This window comes from Fukomys damarensis, unplaced genomic scaffold (genome assembly GCF_012274545.1).
Source record: "Fukomys damarensis isolate Sample0158 unplaced genomic scaffold, DMR_v1.0_HiC HiC_scaffold_27, whole genome shotgun sequence".
In the NCBI taxonomy this organism is placed as follows: domain Eukaryota; kingdom Metazoa; phylum Chordata; class Mammalia; order Rodentia; family Bathyergidae; genus Fukomys; species Fukomys damarensis.
The window spans coordinates 17542369-17562910 of record NW_022900939.1 but is presented as its reverse complement, the minus strand read 5'-3'; the positions used below and the strand labels follow the sequence as shown (position 1 = coordinate 17562910).

The window sequence follows — 20542 nt, the reverse complement described above, 5'->3', positions numbered from 1 at the left end:
TTTTTTTTTTTTTTTTTTTTTCCTGGTACAGATGGCTGAGTTGGGTTTTTTTTAGGATACAAAAGAGCTTGCCAGAAGAAAGCAGGTGAAGAATAGCATTTCAAATTGGGTATCAGAGAGCCCTAAAACCTCCTGGAGCAGGAAGTGGGACCACGAGGAGTGAACAGATCAGCAGGGCTCAGTGGCCGGGGGCAGGGGCAGAGGTGGGCTTTCCTGCAACTGATGGAACATTCATGTCTCCAGAGAGCAGCGAGGTGCACCAGCTTTGGGGAAGAACCTGGGGCCATTGTTGAAGGGAGAACTGAGGAGTGAAGCGGAAGTGATGAATAGACTAGGTGGTTCCTGGGAGTCTGAGAGATGCCCAGGAGGTGGGCTGGGGTCTCATGGCGATCAGCTAGGGGAGCGGTGGGAGTAGAGGGAGGCCAGTGCCCTCCTCTCTCCAATCTGCCATTTTCAGGGTGGGCTCTGGCCTTTGGCACCCTACTGGCCCCACAGGCCAGGGGACAGGGGGCACCTATCTGCAAGTCCCCTTCGTGAGGGAAGAGACCTTTCCGAGGCAGACCCAGGAAGCTGCCTCATGATATCCACACACTTTTGCTCAAAGTCATCACCTGCAGCAGGAATGGAGCCAGGGAGGGGTTTAGATTGAGTGGACCCAAGCCCACCATTGAGGAGGGGCCCTCTCTGTCCCCTCCTGGGCTCCTCAGAAATTCTGAGTGAACCCCTGGCCCTGGATGGGAGGGAGGAGCCTACAGGAACAACCACTGGGGAAGTGAGAGAGTTCCAGGCACCGTGAGAAACCTAGGCCACCACCCAGGATCAGCTGAAGAAGGGGGTGGTGGCTGGCTGGTAGGAAGCTCTCTGGGGAGAAAAGGGGGGCCCAGGAGTCTCAGTGCAGAGGGTGGGGTGTGCTCCTCAGAGGAGGAGTGGTCTGAGGTAGGTGGTGGAACAGGGCATGCAGGGCAGCTAATCCCATTTCCTGGGTGCTTTCCTGGTCACCCTGTGAGGGGGCTGCAGTCCTGGGGAGGATGGGGGCCTCTGAGAGGTAAGTGGGACTCTCTTTGAGACAGACACACTGGAGGGATTGGCCCTTCTGGATCATTCTGTTCCCCAAGGGACCCACCTGGAGGTCCAGCACCAGGACCAGCAGGCATAGGGCTAAGGCAATGCAGGTACCATGCCTGGTAGGTCTACAGAAATAAGCCCAGGATGCTGTGGGGGAAATTTGAAGAGTCTTCTGGGAAACTAAAGAAAGGGGCTCCTGATGCTGAAGCTCAAAGCTTCATCCCTCTTGGGGTTCCTGGGGGTGCTGGCCAGAGAGAGACAGGTTTGGTGGAGCGTGTGTCTGTGGGTACCCAGCAGAACTCCTCCCTGTGAACCCCCAGTGGGCATTCGCTGAAGGAACCTAGCTGTCCCCTTCCCCTGTAGAATGTGAGCCAGCCCCTGGTCGCAAGCTGAGGGACTGGGGATGATTCAGAGGCCTGTGCCTGTGACACGAATGCAATTAGATCTAATGGGACAGAGCCCTTTCTCCTGCAGCTCCACGCCCACCCCGCCTCCCTCAGGCACAGCAGGCAGGAGAGGGAGGGATCCACGGGAGGTGGGAGGTGAGGGACCCAGAGGGGCTTTGACGTCAGCCTGGCCTTTAAGAAGCCGCCTGCCAAGGGCTGTGGAGACGGAGACCTGGACCACCACGCAGCATCATGCCCACCCCCGGCGCTGCCACACTGCAGCCCAAGGGCTTCCGAAGGGCCGTCTCAGAGCTGGATGCCAAGCAGGCTGAGGCCATCATGGTAAGGGGGCATGCTGGCACCCACGGGCCAGAGGGCAACAGATGCCCGGGGCAGGCCAAGCAGCTTCTGCCTTAGCGGGCTGGTGGCGAGCCCACTGGGAGTCTGCAGGGTTGTTGTGTGTCCCGGCCCAAGGGTGTCCCCTGTATCCCGGTGTGTGTCTCTTCTGTGTACTGCTGGGCTCTGGGAGATGCTGCCTGTCCCACCATGCCAAGCTCTGGGGTGTGTGTGGGTCTCTGTGTGTCCTGTTTTGTGAATCAGGAAAAATATTCCCCTTGGGCGTGCTGGATGATGAAGGCTGTCTGTGGTCACAGTCACCAGAGGCCCTGGGAGAACGCCAAGGGTTCAGCCGGCCTCACCTGCCTCCTGTGCCCAGCTGCCTTTATCAGTTATCTGCTTGGGGGTGGGGGAGCTGCCCCAATCTTCCTGGCCCAGTGACATCTTGTGGCAGGGTCCAGCCGTCAGGAACAGGCTCAGATTCTGTTGTGCCAAGGATGATCCGGCTCTATGGTGACTTCTGTCCCTCCTCCCATTCCTTCCTCTCCTCTCTCTGAGCTCTAAGTGCAGGCAAAGGACACTGAGCTGACCCCTTTGCTGGACTGGGTGACTGGGGGGGTCTCAGCCTCTGAGGGTTCAGTTCTACCTCAGGGCCCACAGCAATCTGCTCCCCATACACCCAGGAGGGGTTTGTGTTTGTAGACCTTAGCACAGAAGCTTAACTTCCAGGCACTTTTCAGGGACAATGTGAGGTCAAGAGGGCCCTACCTCTCTGGTTCCAAATCAGATTCCTCTCCTTGGGAGGCCCTGGCCCACCCAGCCTACAGAGTTCTCCTGGGACAGAGCAATGGCCCTAGTTCTTTCTATCCAAGACCAAGAGGGGACTTGGAGGTGGTGGTCTTTGAGGAAAAGGAGGGTGGAGCTGGGCTGAACCGCCTCCCATTTCCAGGACCCCAGGGTCTTGTTCTCTTTTACAAAGGGACTGAGGGACACAGGCCTTCATGGAAACTCAGCTCCAAGACTAAGCCCAGACGCCTCCTTAGCCCAAGGCTGGGTGGGCTCTGAGTATTGGGGAATTGGAAATGCAAACAGCACGGGGAGAGACCGATGGCCAGCCGTGGAGAGCTCCGATGGAGCACATAAGGAGTGGCCTTGGCCCTGCACCTCCACAAGGAGGCCAGGAGGTCCCCAAAGGAGCGACACTCACTCTACAGAGACCTCCTGTGCTGTGGCCTTCCAGTGCCCTGGCTGCTGTCCATCTGTCCATCTGTGGGCACGGGAGAGGCAGCTCCTCCATCACTAATCCAGTTAAGGCCAGGCCTAGGAACAGGTGACACAGTGCGTCTGCCTTGGGAGGCAGCTGTCCAGGCGCCTCGGCCCCCTGCTCTGTCATGGTTTCCAGCATCTTCCTATCAGGCCGGCTGTCACCTCTTCCATCAGGACCTGCATGCAGCGCCCCAGGGGCTCAGCAGTGTGCCCATCTCCCACCCTGTGTGTCACCAAGCAGCCTGCCTGGGCCCCAAGGGTGTCAGCAAGGAGGAGAATACAGCGTGTCCCTGTCCCCACAGTCACCACAGTTCATCGGGCGTCGGCAGAGCCTCATTGAGGATGCTCGCAAGGAGCGGGAGGCGGCAGCGGCGGCGGCAGCAGCTGCAGTGGCCTCCTCGGAGCCCGGGGACCCCCTGGAGGCGGTGGTCTTTGAGGAAAAGGAGGGGAGAGCCATGCTGAACCTGCTCTTCTCCCTTCGGGGCTCCAAGCTCTCTCCACTGTCCCGGGCCGTCAAGGTGTTTGAGGTGAGCACAGGGGCTGGTGACCTGACTCCTGGAGGAAAGTCCCAGGTGACATTAAAGCCAGACTCCTTGTGAGGGCCCAGGGCCGGCTCAGTGGCCCAAGTGTCCTGTTGCTGGGCAGCACACGGTAGTGATGGAATGGACCCTCCCACCAATCCCTGATGCTCAGCAGTTGCTGTGAAGGGATTTGAGCCCCATGCTGTGGTCACAGAGGGGATACATCAACCCATCAGCTGTGGGGTGGCCGGTGGGCCCAAATGAGGCCATCAGGGAGGCCGGGGAGCGGGGCTGCATAGACACAACCTTAGGACTTGCAGACAGGGGAACGAGGGCACAACTGGACAGACGTATGAGACTCTGAGACAAAACCCCGGTAGACATGAGACAAAGTCAGGTTTGCCAGAGGCAAACTCTGACCTAGCAGCAGGAGCCTGCCGTGGCTCTGAAGGATGGCAGAGCTGCTACAGCTGCAAAAGTTCAGGGCAGAGCCAGGCAAGCTGACCATAGTGCTTCTTTCTTTCCCTCTCCCCAGTTTCTCCACCTCTCTCTTTATTTCTTCTCTCCTCTTGCTTTTTACCTCCCAAAGACATTTGAAGCTAAAATCCACCACCTGGAGACCCGTCCAGCCTCAAGGCCACGGGCTGGTGGCCCCCACCTGGAATACTTTGTGCGCTTTGAGGTGCCCAGTGGGGACCTGCCTGCTCTGCTTAGCTCCGTGCGCCGGGTGTCGGATGATGTGCGCAGTGCCAAGGAGGACAAGGGTAAGCTCTGCTTTCTGTCCCTGAGTGCAGCCCTGGGTGTGGGGAGCCACCAGGTGATCCCAGGCATGGGGAGCAGAGTCTCCTGCAGGGGAAACCGCTCAAGTGACCTCATGGCACTGGCCTCTGCCTGTGCTGGCCCCGCCCCTCCTCTGGTTCTGCTCCACGGTCTTATCGAGGCCCAGGTCACCTTCCCCCCATCATATCTCTGGTGGTCTCTGCTTCCCAGAGGCCCCCGGGGGAAGCTCTGTCCAAGATAAGCAATGATGGAGTAGAGGCCACACTCATTGGGCCCTCTTGCTCTGTCCTCTGTAAAGTCCCCTGGTTCCCACGAAAGGTGTCAGAGCTGGACAAGTGTCACCACCTGGTCACCAAGTTTGACCCTGACCTGGACATGGACCATCCGGTGAGCTAGTGTCCCTACCCCATGTCCCTCCGAGTCCCCCTGCTCAGCTCAGCTGGGTCGGAGAGGGCAGGACAGTCTCCTAACTGGGCTCCTGTCCCCTCTGTATCAGGGCTTCTCAGACCAGGTGTATCGCCAGCGCCGGAAGCTGATTGCCGAGATCGCCTTCCAGTACAAGCAGTAAGGGCCATCTACCCAGGGGCCCATTCTGTGGCCTCACACTGGCTGGGGTGGGGCAGGAAAGGAGGAGAGGCCATTGTTTCACCCACATCATCACCTCACTACTGCTGCTGCCCACTTGGGGTCCAGTCTCCTGCCCCATGGTCTGCATATATCAAAGCACAGAGGTGGGCACTGGCATCGCCCCCAAGTCACAGCTGAATACTGAGGCACAGAGAGGCTAAGCAGCCAAGCGTACATAGCCAGCCCCAGGTACAGTCAGCCCAGAGTGCACCCTCTTTATTCTCCAACCCCAAAGGCCCCAATCCTGGCTGGCTAGGCTCTAAGCAAGGGAGGTTCCTTTCCCTCTTGCCCTCTGCCCCCGGGGTGGAGGCCGTGACTGAGCACTGACTCTTTCACAGCGGTGAGCCGATCCCCCATGTGGAGTATACTGCTGAAGAGATCACTACCTGGTGAGACCCATCACAGTCAGCTGGGCCAGGGCGGGGCTGGGTTCAAGGAGCCCTGGGCAGGAGTGACCTCCCTGGGCATTGTATGGCTGAGAGACTAAAGCCAGGTTGGGGAGTGACTTCCCAAGGCTCAGAATATTGGAGCCGTCCCCAGGGATGTCCCCAGTACCCCCTGCAGTCTCCCAGAGCCACCAGCTAAGGCCTACCTCTACCATGAGAATGGTGCCAGGGACTGTGGAAGTAGACAGGGACGGCACAGGTCAGTCCAGCAGGTCCTGACTCCTTGGCCTGCAGGAAAGAGGTCTACACCACGCTGAGGAGCCTCTATGCCACCCACGCCTGCCGGGAGCACCTGGAGGGCTTCCAGCTGCTGGAGCGCTTCTGCGGCTACCGTGAGGACAGCATCCCGCAGCTGGAGGATGTATCGCGGTTCCTGAAGGGTGCGAGGCAGTGGGGAGGGTCTGGGCAGGGAGGGAGAAGGAGGGCATCGGCTGTGGGACATCCGTTCCTGGCACCTCGCTGCACCTTGATCACGAGGCCCCTTGCAGAGCGGACCGGCTTCCAGCTGCGGCCCGTGGCCGGCCTGCTATCTGCCCGGGACTTCCTGGCCAGCCTGGCCTTCCGCGTGTTCCAGTGTACCCAGTACATCCGCCACGCCTCCTCGCCCATGCACTCACCTGAACCGTGAGTGTCCATGGGGCAGGGTGGCTGTTCAATCGGGACGGCAGCACAGAGGGACCCAGGGGACGATGGAGCGAGGGTGCGGCAGGCCAGGGTCCCCAGCCCTCTCCCTCTTTCTGCCTCACACAGGGATTGCTGCCACGAGCTGCTGGGGCACGTGCCCATGCTGGCTGACCGCACGTTTGCCCAGTTCTCCCAGGTGGGTCTGAGCCTCAGGCCACGAGCAGGATCACTGAAAGGCACTGCTGGCTCAGGGCTGCCAGGGCTAACAAGCGGGCAATGCATTCTGCCCGCTGTGGAGCTTACCTAGGAATGGACAGTGTCCTCACAGACCCTGAGACTTGAAGGTGATGGCACCCCGGGGTACACCCCACCCACAGAAGGAGGGACCCCAGTCCTTTCTTGCAGCCCCAGTCCCACACCCAGCAGATGCTCCCTTGCTTTTGCTGCCACCTGCTGGGTTAATTGGGAACAGCAGGCTCCTACCCTAGGTTGTGGTGATGGTCTGCGTGTCCCAGGTAATGTAAGGGGAACACTTGGAAGGGCGGCTGACTCCCAGAACCCCCATCTAGAGCACAATACTGGGCTGAGTTCACCTTTCAGCTTCCTGTTCCCTCCACAGGACATTGGCCTCGCATCCCTGGGGGCTTCAGATGAAGAAATTGAGAAGTTGTCCACTGTAGGTTTGATCTCCTTTCTGTCCCAGCCCTACCCAGCCCTGGACTGCCATGGGGTGGTGCCCTGATCTCAGCCAGTGGTGGCTGAGAGAGCGGCGGTCCTCACACACCCCACTATCCTGACAGGTGTACTGGTTCACGGTGGAGTTTGGGCTGTGCAAACAGAATGGAGAGCTGAAGGCCTACGGGGCTGGGTTGCTTTCCTCCTATGGGGAGCTCCTGGTGAGACTCCAGCAGAGGAGGCCTGGGCCATGGTGTGGGAGGGGGCCAGAGTCCTAAGCGAAGAGACACCTTGACCCAGCCTCCTAGATTGGGGCTTTCCTCAAAGGAAGCTTGTCTGCCATCCCCACTCCAAGTTGTCGCAAGGCCTTCTGTGGACATCCTCACCCAGAGCCCATGTGGCGTCAGGCCACAGAACCCCATTCCTCTGGGCGCTGGGGAGTGGCAGCTCCATGACAAGGGTAACCTCCTGCCATCAGCACTCCCTGTCTGAGGAGCCTGAGATCCGGGCCTTCGACCCGGATGCTGCCGCTGTCCAGCCCTACCAAGACCAGACCTACCAGCCAGTCTACTTCGTGTCAGAGAGCTTCAGTGATGCTAAGGACAAGCTCAGGTGGGGATGAGGCTCCATCCTGTCTGCAAACTGTTTCTCAGGCCTTCGCCCCACCTGGGAGCTCATTTCACAGAGGATTCAACGCCCTGGGTTATACCCTCCGCTTCATAGCACACACACCTCAGAGGTCCCCAGGAGTCTCAGCAGAGAGAGGCTGTGGGGCTGGGGCTGCTCTATGGCCAGATCAAGACCAACTGGCAGAGCCTGCACTGCTTAGGGACACATGGGCCCTTCTCCACCTCCTACCCTCCTTGGATGGGATTGGGAGGGATAAGAGGCAAAAAGGTGGCTGAGGACTGCAACAAGGCAAGGAAGAAGCCAGGACTTCCTAGGGATGGGGCTACAGTGAGCAGTGGGGGCCCAGAGAGAGAGCAACAGAATCCACACATAAGCTTAGGAAGCCTCAGAGCACATGGTCGGGGAAGGCTCCTGGAGAGGGGCACCCAGCAGAGGTTTGCTTGGAAAAGGCCTCTGAAGGAAACCTGGACAGTTGAGCTTTAGGGGCTCAGGCAGCCCAGAAAAAAACATCCAGCCCCCGCCTCTGGCTGTCCTGGAGGCTGCAGACCTACTCTGCCTCCAGCTCTTAGCCCCTGCCTCCCTCTCATGCCCCCACCAAGTGGCTGAACATCTACAACGGCTTCCCTCCCTAGGGGCTACGCCTCTCGAATCCAGCGCCCCTTCTCTGTGAAGTTTGACCCCTACACACAGGCCATTGATGTGCTGGACAGTCCCCACACCATCCGACGCTCCCTGGAGGGTATCCAGGATCAGCTGCACACCCTGGTCCACGCAATGAGTGCCATCAGCTAGGTGCAAGTGCATGACCCCACGGCCCCGGGGGCCTGCTCTGGAGTGTCCCACCAACCCTCCCTTGGCTCCTGTCCTGCCCCAGAGCTCAGGCCCAAGTAAAGGCTGGGTCATGAGCACCCCAGACCCACGGATGACTGGATTCCCTTTCACCCTCCTCCCCCTGGGCCCCTGCTGAGCTCCCCTGCTGCTTTCTAGCACCATGGCTGCTGTGTGTACCTGTAAGATCCTGTCCTGCTGCCACCTGAGCCCCAGGGCCATGGGCTGGCCCTGCACTCCCCCACCACCCCATCTCTCCACCACACTGTTCACTGATTCAATAAAAGAAAGAAAGGTCTCTGAGTATTTTCATGGCCTCTGCATTATGCCACAGTGATGGGCCCTGACCCTGGCACCTGCCCAGCCTTGCTTGAAGGGTCCTCTTCTCCCTTCTTCCAGCTGGAGCCCCCAGCCTCATTTCCCTGTCACCCAAAGTTCTTTCCCAACTCTGAGCCCCCAGCAGCCCCACAGGGTTAGAGAAGGCTTTGGCTGAGCTGTGCCTTCTCCATGGGGTGGCAGCACCATGGTGGGGACAGGGGTAGGAGGGTCTCCCCAGACTCCTGTGGGGAGCAGGGGAGTCTATGCTAAGATGATCCCCAGCACAGAGCTGTAAGCCAGGGACAGAGGAAGGGGGCAAGACCCAGCTGCCCTGACGTCCTCTCCCCATCCAGAGCAGGGTCCCAGAACTGAGAGGGGCCTCTACGTGCTCCTGTGTTAATGGAAAGAGCTCAGCGGGATAGGCTCAGAGGCAAGCCTTCCAGGCTTCCGTCTCTAGGAACGCAACTCAGGGGCTGGAGTATGGTCTCAGCCCCCACACTGGCTCCCTAGAGGGGCCAGGACACTGCCCTGAGCCCCAGCATCCTCCAGACCCCACTAGATCTGCAGGCTCCCTGGCTCTAAGTCTGAACAGAATGCTGGGAAAGCCTTGCTTCTCCCTCTGGCCCTGTGCAAGGCCCCAGTCCTCCTTGGCCTCTGTCCTTCTATCAGCTGTTAAAGAAATAAATGGAGATGGGCTGGGAATTTAGCTCAGTGGTTCCACTGCCTGCCTCACAAGCGCAAGGACCCAAGTTCGATCCACTGTACCAAAAAAAAAAAAAGAGGGAGGAAGGCGGGGGTTGATTGCTGGCCCCGGTATGGTGGTGACCTGTAGTCCCAGCACATGGAGGATCGCCATGAGTTTCAGGCCAGTCTGGATGGAGTTTAAGGTCATCCGGAACTAAATAGAGAGACACTGTCTCAACAAAACAAAACAGAAAGGAGAGAAGGAGGAAGGAAAGAAAGGAAAAAATAGAAAAGAAGGAAGGAAGGAAAGAGAAAGAAAGGAAAGGAAAGAAGGAAAGAAGAAAGGAAGGAAAGGGGAGGATGGGAGGAAGGGAGGGAGGGAGAGAGATCTGGGATGTAACTCTGTGTGAAGACCTAGGTTCAATCTCTCACTCAGTCATCAATCTGGGTGGAGCACCGAGCCCTCTCCAGACCCTAGGTTAGGCTGTAATCTCTCTTGAGACCCCAGGGAGGAGGCTTTAAGCCCCACCGAGATCCCAGAAGGATTTTAAGCCCCACCAGGATGCTGTGGGTCCCTCCTCTGTGTCACTGAGTCCCTAGGACAGGGCTAACCCTCAGGGAGCCAGGCAAGGCCATGACCTTCACTGAGACCCTCAGGAAGGCTGCGGCCCTGGGCAAGGACTCCCATCCCTCTCCACTCCCGGAGGCTTTGCTGACCCTGCATCTTCTCCCCAGGTCATCCTGTATTCAGCTCCCTCCCTGCACAGTCCTCTCCAGGAGGCGCCCACCTCTCCCCAGCTGCCCTGAGACCACTGAGCACCACAGGGTCCCCGGGGGTCAAGGCATGAGCTGCTGGTGGTGAAGTAAGCCAGGGCCCCACCCAGAATTCTTCTCAAGCTGGGGAAGCCTGAGGCTGGGCGAAGGTTGAGTCCCAGGCCCAAGCTCCTGGGCGGAGGGTCTTCAGTGGGCCGGGAAGGGCCTGTCAGTGCAAGGCAGGGTGGCAGAGAGGGACAGGAGGTGGGCACAGAATTCCCCAGCCCTTCCAACCCCTTCCAATGGAGTCTGTGAAGGTCCCATGGCTGAGATGACCTTGCTCCAACCCTGCCACTCAGAGAGGGTGAAAGCAGAAGGCAGAAGGCCTCGGAGTCCATGCATCCCCCAAGGGGTCCAGCTGGGCCTCCAGTGCCTTGTCTGACCCTCTTGGGTTGGCAGGGTCGTGGCCCTGGCCTGAAGGGAGAGATCAGCAGGGGCTCCGGGAAGAGGGGTGGGGGGCCAAGAGGATGCCTGGGCTGGACCTGGAGAGGCTCTGCTGTCCCCACACTGAAGACAGGAATCAGGGCCATCTCATGGGGTCAAAACACTGCTTCTCCCCAGGCTTTGCTTTCTCCTGCTCCCAGGGGAAGCTAGGCGGTCTCATCTGGGCTGAGCTCTGGGGTGGGGTGAAGGGCTAGCAGGCAGCAGGGAGGGGCGCTCTCCTCACTCACCCCACAACCCCAGCCATCCACAGGGGCCGAGGACAGGGCCCCCACAGAGTGAAGACAGGAAGTCTCCCTCCCTTCCCGCTCCCAGCTCTCCTGGGCTAATGTGGAAAGTGCCCCCCAGCCTGGAGTGGGCTTTTGCTCTCCTGGGGACCTGGGCCCCCAGCTGTGAGCAGGGTTAGCCAAGGCCATCAGTCCCTCACTAAGACTAATGACTCAGGGCCCAAGCAGAGGTGCTGACGACCAAGGAGCTCGTCCTGCAGACCCAGCACCAGGGAAATGATCCAGAAACTGCTGCCTCAGCCCCCTGGCCATCTGCCGATACCACCACCCTGAGTCCCTAATGGGCCTGACGGCAGGGTTTGGAGCCAGGGGAGGTGGGCTCAGGGCTATAAAGTCAGCAGGGGCCCAGCGGCCCCCAGCCGGCTGGACCAGCTGCATTTAGAGGCAGTCAGCAAACAGGTCTGTGTCCTCCACGCTGGGTAGGGGCTGTACCGCTGCGGCTCCAGGTCGGGGGTCTTCTCTCTTATTGGGGGCTCCGGCTTCAACTCTGCCTCTCCCTCAGGTCATCACCCATCCACCATGGCCCCGTGGATGCGTCTTCTTGCCGTGTTGGCCCTGCTGGCCCTCTGGTGGCCTGACACTGCTCAGGCCTTTGTCAACCGCCATCTCTGCGGCTCACACTTAGTGGAGGCGCTGTATCGCGCGTGCGGGGATGACGGCTTCTTCTATAAACCCAAGGAGCGCCGGGAGCTGGAGGACCCTCAGGGTGAGCCCCCCTACTGTCCCTGGCTGTCCCCGTGCCTGGTACCCCCACCCGGGCAGGGGCAGAGATGGTAGGAAGCTACTGTCCAGGAGAGTCGATGGGCTTTCTGAAAAGGGAGTCGGCTTTCTTGGTCGTTTCCTAAAGAGACCAGCTCCTGTGCCACGTGGAGAATCTGGTGGTAAGGGGTGAGCAGGCTGCACCCTCTGTCCCCTTCACTTGCCTTCAAGTACCTGCCCTGGCCCCAGCCGGGTCTTCTACCCTCCCATGGCGCAGCCGCTTCTGGGGATGGATTTTATTACATAGATTACATCCTGGTGTTAGTTTCAGGGTGGCTTGGGGGACATTCATGGATTGCCCCATCCCCGCTCCTTCATGCCTCTGAGAAAATGCTTCATGGAGGTCTGAGCTTTGCTGCAGACACAGGAGCATGTGAACACAGGGGCTGGCGGAAGGAGACGTGGGTCTCCGTGCTGTGTGTCCAGTGCCTGTGCTGGGCATGGCTTCTCCTCCACCCGGGCCCGGCTCATCTGGGGACACAGTGGGAGGGTGGTGGCGTGGGGCCAGCCAGTCGGCGCTTTGCTGCTCCTAACAGGGTCTCCCTTCGTCTCTCTCCCTGCTGCTGCTGCTGCTGCTCCTGTGTTTTGGCACCATCTCCCAGCAGTGGGGCAGGCAGAGCTGGACATGGACCCCGAGGCAGGTGGATTGCAGCCCTTGGCACTGGAGGTGGCACTGCAGAAGCGTGGCATTGTGGACCAGTGCTGTAACGGCATCTGCTCATTATACCAGCTGAAGAATTACTGCAATTAGTCGCCCACCTTGGGTCTGCCTGCCACTCTCCCCAGGCAGCCAATAAATGCCTTGAATGAGCCCCGTTGCATGGTCTATGTGTCGCGTGGATGGTGAGAGGCTGACCTGGGTGGGTAATGCATGCCCCCCCAGCCTATCTTCTGCAAAAGACCCCTCTCTATTCTCTCTGCACCCCTCATACAGCCCCGAGCATCTTCCTTACTCTCTGGGCATCCACACTGGCCCAGGGCTCAAGTGGCACCCTCCCTCAGCGGATGAGTGTCCCCAGCCTGGGTTGCTGGTAGGACTACATTGCCCCTCTGTGCTGCTTCCTAAGGGCTCTGAGTCTCTGATAGGTGGGTGATGGGCAGCTGGGAGCTGACTTCTCCTTATTTCAAAGCCCTAGGCCCTGGAGGTCCCCAGAGAAATTTTAGAGGCAGGAGGACCAGAACATTTCAGCAATTGCTTCCTCCTGGCCCTCCCAGGCTCTTTTAGAGCTAATTTGGATGGAGTTTTTCCCAGCTTCGAGCTGGGGATTTAGCACAGTGGCACCGTGCCTACCTCACAAGTGCAAGGTCCTGAATTCGACCCCCTGTACCCTGGGCAGGGGTGGTGGGGTGGAGCTGGGCTGCGGCTCAGGGTCCTGCTGGGGCAGGAATTGAGGAGGGCCAGAAGACTGCTGCAGGGGCAGGGCCACCCTAAGTGCTGCCCAACTCTGGGTGAACTGGGTGTAGCCTTAGACTCCAGTCTGGACCTAACCAGAGACCCTGGGAACCCACCTCCCTGAAGGAGAAGCCAGATGACCCCGAGAGCAGGGGACAGGCTGAAGGATCCCGAAGCACTGGGTGGGGGCCTTGGAGCCCCTCCCCTCAGGGGTCCCTTACCTGCTCACAGGGAGGCAGAGACCACAGCCCAGGGACCAGAACCGGGTCTCCCCACTGTCCTCCAACCTCTCCCTTCTGTTAGGCAGGGTTGCTAGCCAGATTCCTTTATCTGAGAAGTAGCAGTCACCTCCAGAGGTGCCTGTAGACCCTGAGGATGAGGTCACACTGAGTCTAGACCCTCTCCTGCACCCACTGAGCTCAGAAAATCTTCTCAGGAGGCGCAGCTTGGGCGCCACCTGCTGGGCAGGAAAGAGCCCAGGGGCTCTCAGGGCTGGCCTTGGCCTGGAAGGTCAGTGGGTGACCCTGAGGTCTGGCCAGCCTGCCTGCCATCCAGGCCAAACCATTCTGCACCTCCTATGAGAGCTCAGCCTGGCTGGGGCTGGGGTGGCTGGATCTAGGATTGGTGCCTAAACCCAGGGCAGTTGAGCATTCAGGACTGAAGCTGGAGAAGACTTCCTGCTGGGGCCCCCCGCTGCTGCACCCCTGAGGTCCCCTCCCAGGTCTCTTTCTCTCCATATCCCATCGGCACCCCCACCTAGATACATGTCGGGCCCCCAGCAAGCCACGCCCTCAGAGAGGGGGCCAGGACTGGGCAGGCGGGTAGACGGCCGGACACTGGCCCCGGAAGAGGAGGGGGAGGAGGAGGCTGGGACCGGTCCATGGGAACACCCCACTGGCCTGTTCGCACTGCTAGGGCGTCCTGCTGGACTAGAGGTATGTGAGCTCACCGCCGAGAGGGCGGCCAGAGCTGGGACCAAGCAGTGGGTAGTGGGGTACACATGCTCTCCAGGCAGCCATTGGCCAGAACTGCCCAGAACATGGGGGGCGATGGGTGGATGTGTCCTCCGTGGTGCCCACAGATGCCTTTTAGGGGATGAGTTGGAGGTAGATGGACCTGGAGTCCTTTGGGGTCTTCGAGTCTTGAGGTCAGCTCCGGTTTGTGGATGTATGTTTTACAGCTGGTTCTGCATGGCTCTGGGGAACTCTGAGCGTCTTTCTGGGGGACAAGTTTTCTGTAACTTTTCCTGGGGGAACTTCTATCCTGAGGCCTCCAGGAAAGGGAATGCTGCTCAGCCCCAAGTTACCCTGCTGTGTATGCAGCCACCCTCTTCCTTCTAGAAACCTACCTCCAAGACAAAGGATTCCCTTCCCCAAGCTCTTCCCACCCACCCCCTTGGGCCTCACCACTGTTCTTGAAAAGGTCAGGGCAGGAGGCCAGAGACCTGTGAGTGGGCAGGATCCCCACCCTGGGCAAAAAGTGGCCACCCGTGCAATGGCTAGGTCTCCAGCTGTAGAGGCCCCATGAGGTATGGCCTCCCAACTGCACGGCCCCATGTGCTGACCCCCAGGTGTCTGGCTGAGGAGTGTGGATGCTTCCTGGAGCATCCAGGTCACCCCTCAGAGGCCTGCACAGAACTGGCCTCGTACTCCTTGCAAGCCTCGCCCCTGCTCCGCCCCTTCTGGGAAACTGGACAGCCCCGCATGGCCTGAGACCCAGCCTGCCCTTGGAACTTGGATTCCACTTGCTGGTGGAGCCAATGGTAGCAGTCAGTTGTGTCCAGATGTGCCTGGCACTCTGGCCTTGGGGGATGAGGGTCCATCTGAGCACTCACCAGCTGAGGCAGTGGGGTAAGTAACAAGCTGCCCTCCAGCTCCACCCCACCCCTGGTGCCCCTGTATCCCTCACAGTCCCTTCCACATGTCTGGAGGGCCAGGGTGTCACTGCCTGGTCTGACCAGGTAGGTGGCCCACTTCACTCACATGGCAGGAACTCTTGTACCAGTGCTCCACAAGGGGTCACCGAGCCCCAAAGGTGGCATGGCTGGTCTTCTTGAACACACAGCATGTCACATGCCCCAGCTCACCCAGGACATTCCACCTGGGCAGCTGTTCCCAGTGACTCCCCAGAGTGCATCCGCTCCTGGCACAGACACACTGGTACCTCAGCCTGGCCGGGGGCAGTATTTGTCTTCTCCTGTCAGCAGTAAATATTTGCTGTCCTCACTGCTCTCCAGGCCTGAGCAGACCCCGAGGGCCATGAGAGTGGACGCAGTGAAGCCAGGGTTGACGCCTGCCCTGGAGGGCCCTGTGCCAGGTGGGGATCTACCCTAGGGAAGGGGAGCCAGCTCAGGACTGAGTGGCCTGTACACCTGAACCCCAGACTAGGTGGCCCTACGAAGCGCTCAGGCGGGGTCTCCAGCCAAGCTGTGAGAGAAAGGAACCCCCCTGGGAGCTGCCTGCTGACTTGATGGGGTCCCTAACAATGCCTCTAGACGATATTGCCAGGAGTAGCCATTCAAGGCATAGCCACTAGAGGGCACCAAAGCCTCATTTTTGGGGTGCTGTGCGCCTACCGCTGCAGAGTGTGGCCCGCTGGCCCTTCAGCAAAACATTCTTCCCTGAACTCTGGGAAATGTGAGGTGTAGGGAGGAAAGGAACTGTCTGAGGGTTCAGGGATGAAATCCCCATCCCAGGTCATCCCCAACCAGATTTTCAGTGACCTAGGCCTCCCAGATGCTGAAGCAGCTAGATAAAAGGTAGGGTCCCCGACATGTTGAGAATGTCTCTAGTCAGAATGTCATGACCCCTCCATCTCCTTCCCCCTAGAAACAGAAAATTTAGGGGCTCCCCATGAAGGAAACTTCAGGGTCAACTCCATCTGGCCCCCATGTTGTGGCTGAACATACACTAGGTTCCCAGGCGGTCTGTGCCCAGCTGGGAACCTGTTCCTCATGGGCCTGAGGGTTGTAGAGTGGTTGTGTGCCTCTGTCATTGGTATCCCTCACTCTTCGTGGAGCCACCTGGCCATTTAAGCCAGCAGGCTGAGTCCTTTTCCTCATGACACAGGTGCAACCCTGGTATACAGGTGGTTTCAAGTGAGGTTCAGCTGGGCCAGAGTGAGTTCTTTCCCCTCCGTCTGACGCTGACAGGAGAAGGTCAGTTCTGGGAGGGACGTTTGGGGTGGCTGGGGAACAGGGGCCTGGGAACAGCAGGCACGAGTTGGGCTGCAGTGTCCATCCCCACCCCTCCCACTATTGTTTCTGGCCTGGCCATGGGAACAGCGCGGCAGATTCCTTCGAAAGTGGAGCCTGCTGGAGGTGGCCTCGCCATTGTCCCGTGTGGTCCAGTCATGCTGTTCTGGCGCCGGGCACCCTGCCAGTCCTCCCGCCTCCCTCTCCACTCTCAGGGGCCCAGCCCACGCAGAGCCTCCCCACTTCCTGCCCATCTGCCGCTATCGGGGACTGTGTCCCTAACCTACAGAGCCCTGCAGGTGCCCCTGGAAGCCCAGCCTGGGGCCAAGACAGAGGGCCTCACGGCCCCACTGTCCAAGGCAGGATGCAAGAAGGGGTGTTGAGGTACCCGTGAGCCATAACGAAGTCAAAGTCCCTCCGACCCAGATGTGGCCTGCCAGCGTGTCCTCCACTCCCCACACCACAAGATTTGTCCAGACCCAAGGCCGACTCAGGGCCAAGGTCACAGGCTCTGGCGCTGAGCCAAAGCCCCATCTTCACACCTGGCACCCCGTCTGGGACCACAGAGCTCCCCTCTCCCAGTGACAAAGGTCAGCCTTGAGGCTGCCCGGCCTGGGATCTGCAGGCGCTCGGGCTTCCTGGAGGCCCCGCCCGTCCCCGTGCAGCTCAGTGCGAGTCCTCAGAACCTGGCGGCCAGCGCTGACCCACATTCCACCCAGGCCTCCCTCTGACCCTTCCCGGCCCATCTGTGTTTGTGGAAAACAGAGTCTGAGCCCAGCAGCCCTGCCAGTATGAGGCTGCTCACGCTGATTCCGGTGCACCCCTCTGTTCTTCAAAGTCCACCCTCACGCAGAACTCGGTCCCGTTCCAGCCCTGCCTCTGGCCCCCCCGTTCACCCAAGACCCACTGCCATGGGGCTGCTGAGGGGCCTTGGGAAGTCCCTTACCTTCTCTGGGCCCCACAGCCTTAGCACGGGTCAGCCACACATGGTGGCCTGGTGGGAGGGGGTGGTCCTTGGGACCCTGGGTAGACTGAGGTCCCTGTGCCAGTGCTCTGGTCATAGCTGCCTGGCCCCTTGAGTTTGACCTCTGAGGTTCAAAGACTGCCTCACAGGCGGGGAGCTGGTGGAAGGCAGGATTTTCTGTGGCGGCCGGAGGGGAAAGGGCTCCATCTCGGCCCAGCTGTGGAAGAGGAGAAGAGAGAGCCGCTGAGAAACAGGAGTGGGGGCAGGCAGGGACACTGGCCACGCTCAGTGGCACAAGCAGAGCTCAGAAGCCGGAGGCTTCTTGGGGGAGGGGTCCTCATCTGCAGGTGCTGTGGCCTCGACAAGTTCCTGTGGGGTTCCTCCCACACCCCCACCAGGGACCACAGGGCGTCAGCAGCTGGGTGCACATAGAGCTGGGATATTCCCAGGGCTGGGCGTGGCCTGGCCCTAGCAGAAAAGAAAGGTGGCAGTGGCCTGAGGACCTATGTTGGGCCATTGTGAGTGCTGCAAGCAACAGGCCATCACCTCCTCCTGGTACACCCTCAGCTCCACTGGAGCCGATGCAGTATCCCCTCTGGCCAGTGCAGGGCTGGTGTGTGAGTGCTGTGGGCCTCACAGTCCGGTTCTGTCATGCGCGGCTGTGTGCCTTTGGGAAAGTTATGTTACATCTCTGAACCTCAGTTTCATGATCTATTAGAAAGGAGTTAAGGAGATCAGAGCTGCTCCAACAGCCAAGTGTGGTGTTGCCTGTGGCTGCTGGAGCCCCTGGTAGACCTGAATCATGGCATTCAGCAGGGACTCACACCATAGTCTTGGCTCCTTCTCCACGGGACAGGGTGTCTTCTAAATCCAGCCTCCTGCCTCTTTCCTCCACAGCCCGAGACAGGGACAAGGGTTGGGTGACAGGGTATCCACAGGACCTGATTCTTTTCCACTCTGGGCTGTACATAGGTCCAAATGGGTCCCCTCCATCTTACCCCCAACCCACTAGCTTGGCCAAGATGTCCTGAGACCTCTCCTGTCTCAGGCCAGGAGGTGTCCTCCATAATCAAGGTCATACGACTCACTGCTGTGGGGCCAGGCTACGCCAGGATGGGAAGGGGTGGGTGGGGGGAATGAGGTGTGGAGGGAGGGTGGGGACTGCAGGGCTTTGAGCTACTTGTGCAGAGTCCGTGTCTCTTGCCTGGGTGTCTCTGTCAAGTCGCTTTCCATCTCTGGGCTGCAGTTTCCATGGAGACCATACTTTTGGTCTGGCGGTGGTTTGGGCTCCGTGGGTGGATGTGCACATGTGTCTCTGCAGCAGTTGGCCGGTGGCTATATGGGAGGGACTGAGGTGAGAAGAACCAGCAAGGTACAAATGAGGTCCACGGGAGGAGGCTCTGTGGCTCTGAACCCTCAGCCCACTGGCCAGGACTCAGTCCAGGGAGACTGCTCCCAGGCCTCCCCATGGGGTCTGTGCCCTACAGCCTCCCCAAGCAGGGCCACATCCTGCCCTCTGAAACCTCCGTGCTCCCTCAGGCAGCGGGTTTTACCTGAGCAGGTGGAGAAGCCTTGTAGACAGGTCATCTGGTGCCCCACAGCTACCTGTTGTCTGGGCTGCATTCCTATGTGGACCAAAAAACGAATGTTCTGGTGCCAGCATCTGAGGAACCAGGGACAAGTAGAGCCTCACACAAGGAGAATGAAAATGGAGTGCTTATTATCCAGACAATGTGCCACCACTTCCTACACCTCACACTGAACCTGGGGTAGGAGCGGAGTCCAGAAGGGACATAGGGGCTGGAGACCCGTCTATTGCCCAAGGCTGACTGGCGGGCCAGGGTCTCAACCAGCTCAACCTCCATCTATGCCTGCCTGCTCCTCTCCCATATGAATGCACAGCGCTGGAAGCTTCAGAGAAAAGTCCCCTCCTCTGCGTCCCCAGGATAGGGCTCCCCAGACTCTCACCTGTGGCCCCCTAACCTTTGAGTAGGTAGCCTTTCCCCTGCCAGGCTCCCTGCAAAAGCTACTTAATGTCCAGTACCCCAAAGATTCAGGGCTCTCAGGACAAAACGGATGCACGCAGAGTGGGTTTTGTAAGTCATTTCCTCCTTTCTACTCCAATGATACCAAAGGAAATACTAATTTTGGAGAAAGCAGGATGTTTTCTGAGGCTGTGGCTGCAATCCCACAAGTAACCACGAGGTGGCAGGTTTGTGTCGAATTCGGAGATACCTGCCTCCCGGGTGGAGCGGAGCAGAACTGTGAAAGGGAATTGAGAACAGAAAAGCCCACACCTTCTTGCTCCTCTCATGGACTCTGACCCTGACTGGGGGTTCCGACATTCTGCCCAAGGTCCAGTTAATAGATCAAATTTTATTTTGATGCAGTGTAATACAATCCCCCCTCTGAAGACAAAATGGAGGCTTCAGGAAGGTGGTCTGGGTTTTTGATCTATGACTTTGGGTACCCACCATGCCGCAGGCCCCTGGGCTAGGGGATGCCCAAAGGGAGGAATTTCCAATCCCAAATTCAGTAATTTCAGGATAGCAGAAAAGCCTCGCACCAAGAACAATGTTGCAGAACCCACCAGTACCTTGATGCTGTAAGGGGGGATCTCTCTCCTGGAAGGGAAAAGGCATCAGTTTTGCCACAAAATTCCGGCTTGTAATTTAGTTAGCTGTTGTAATTCCTAAAATTGCCACCAGGTGGCAGCACGAGGCCACTTAAGGGGCCAAGTGGAGGAACACTAGAGTGCCTCAGTTCTCTCCTGTGTAAATCAGAGTTCAGCTAGACCCTCAACGTTGACTGACTCTCCCAGCCTACAAGTTAGAAGAATGAAGAAGTTTGTGCTGTGTTGTGCCCTTCACCCCTGCACCCGTTTTTGTTCTTCTTAGGATCCCTTCCGTGTGTCCTCCCATAGGTCAAATATATGGAGTATAATACTGAGGATCCCAACCTTCCTATCTCACCTCACTGATGCTCCGTATTTCTTATCCTGCTTTACAGGCACTGTGGCTTAGCTATTCTCTTATAGCTCCTACCCTTGCTTAAACAACCTGGGCCCCTGAGATTCTGGTGGAATAAAACAGCCTCGGACTTGGCCAGAGATGAAATCTCCCAAAAGGCAGAGATTTAATACCTTTGGAAGGTGGAAGTCTCCATGTTCCCAGGAGTTTGATCTGTGCGATGTGGGCTGCTTTCTCTTACAGCCCCTTAGCTTCCCACCACCTCAACCTGAGGGTCCCCCGTTTGATATGCTTTCCATGGACTCGTCTCTGTTGGAGTGAGCCCCTCTCTTCTTACCCTATCCTCAGTTTGGGAAGTCCCAGCCAAGTGTCGCCAGGTGCACTGACCGCAGCTCCTTATGATATCCAGACATCTTGCGGAAGACGCTAGAGGGCAGCACATGCCACACAGCTGTCAGCTACAGAAACACAAAGCCCAGCTGGGATTGGGCATAGGCAAGGGACTCCTTGGATTCTTTTTTTTTTTTTTTTTTTTTT

The 20542-nt window shown here is 58.7% G+C and overlaps 3 protein-coding genes across 5 annotated transcripts in view; all 3 read left to right on the top strand.

The window, feature by feature from the left end:
- Positions 1–1139: 1139 nt before the first annotated feature.
- Th (tyrosine hydroxylase) lies at positions 1140–8476 on the top strand. Its single transcript, XM_010635653.1, has 14 exons — positions 1140–1184; positions 1651–1793; positions 3356–3580; positions 4164–4338; positions 4653–4741; positions 4851–4918; positions 5320–5370; positions 5662–5807; positions 5916–6051; positions 6178–6247; positions 6671–6727; positions 6852–6947; positions 7205–7338; positions 7989–8476. The coding sequence occupies exons 1-14, from the start codon at positions 1178–1180 to the stop codon at positions 8146–8148; spliced, it is 1557 nt and encodes a 518-aa protein (XP_010633955.1). The 5' UTR covers positions 1140–1177; the 3' UTR covers positions 8149–8476.
- Positions 8477–10904: 2428 nt separating this feature from the next.
- On the top strand, positions 10905–12272 carry Ins (insulin). 2 transcript variants are annotated; one of them, XM_010635648.2, is made up of 3 exons: positions 10905–11126; positions 11230–11433; positions 12092–12272. In XM_010635648.2, the coding sequence occupies exons 2-3, from the start codon at positions 11247–11249 to the stop codon at positions 12235–12237; spliced, it is 333 nt and encodes a 110-aa protein (XP_010633950.1). In that variant the 5' UTR covers positions 10905–11126; positions 11230–11246; the 3' UTR covers positions 12238–12272. The 2 variants fall into 2 exon arrangements, with proteins under 2 accessions (XP_010633950.1, XP_019064851.1); XM_019209306.2 differs by having other exon boundaries at positions 12089–12272.
- Positions 12273–13707: 1435 nt separating this feature from the next.
- Igf2 (insulin like growth factor 2) overlaps positions 13708–20542 on the top strand; it is a 26817-nt gene continuing 19982 nt past the window's right edge. Inside the window, exons 1-2 of one of the 2 annotated variants that reach the window (XM_010635652.3) lie at positions 13757–13814; positions 15948–16036. The gene's annotated coding sequence lies outside the window, so the exon portion shown is untranslated. Of the gene's footprint in view, positions 13815–15947; positions 16037–20542 lie in introns of both variants that reach the window. The other variant, XM_010635649.2, reaches the window with a different exon arrangement.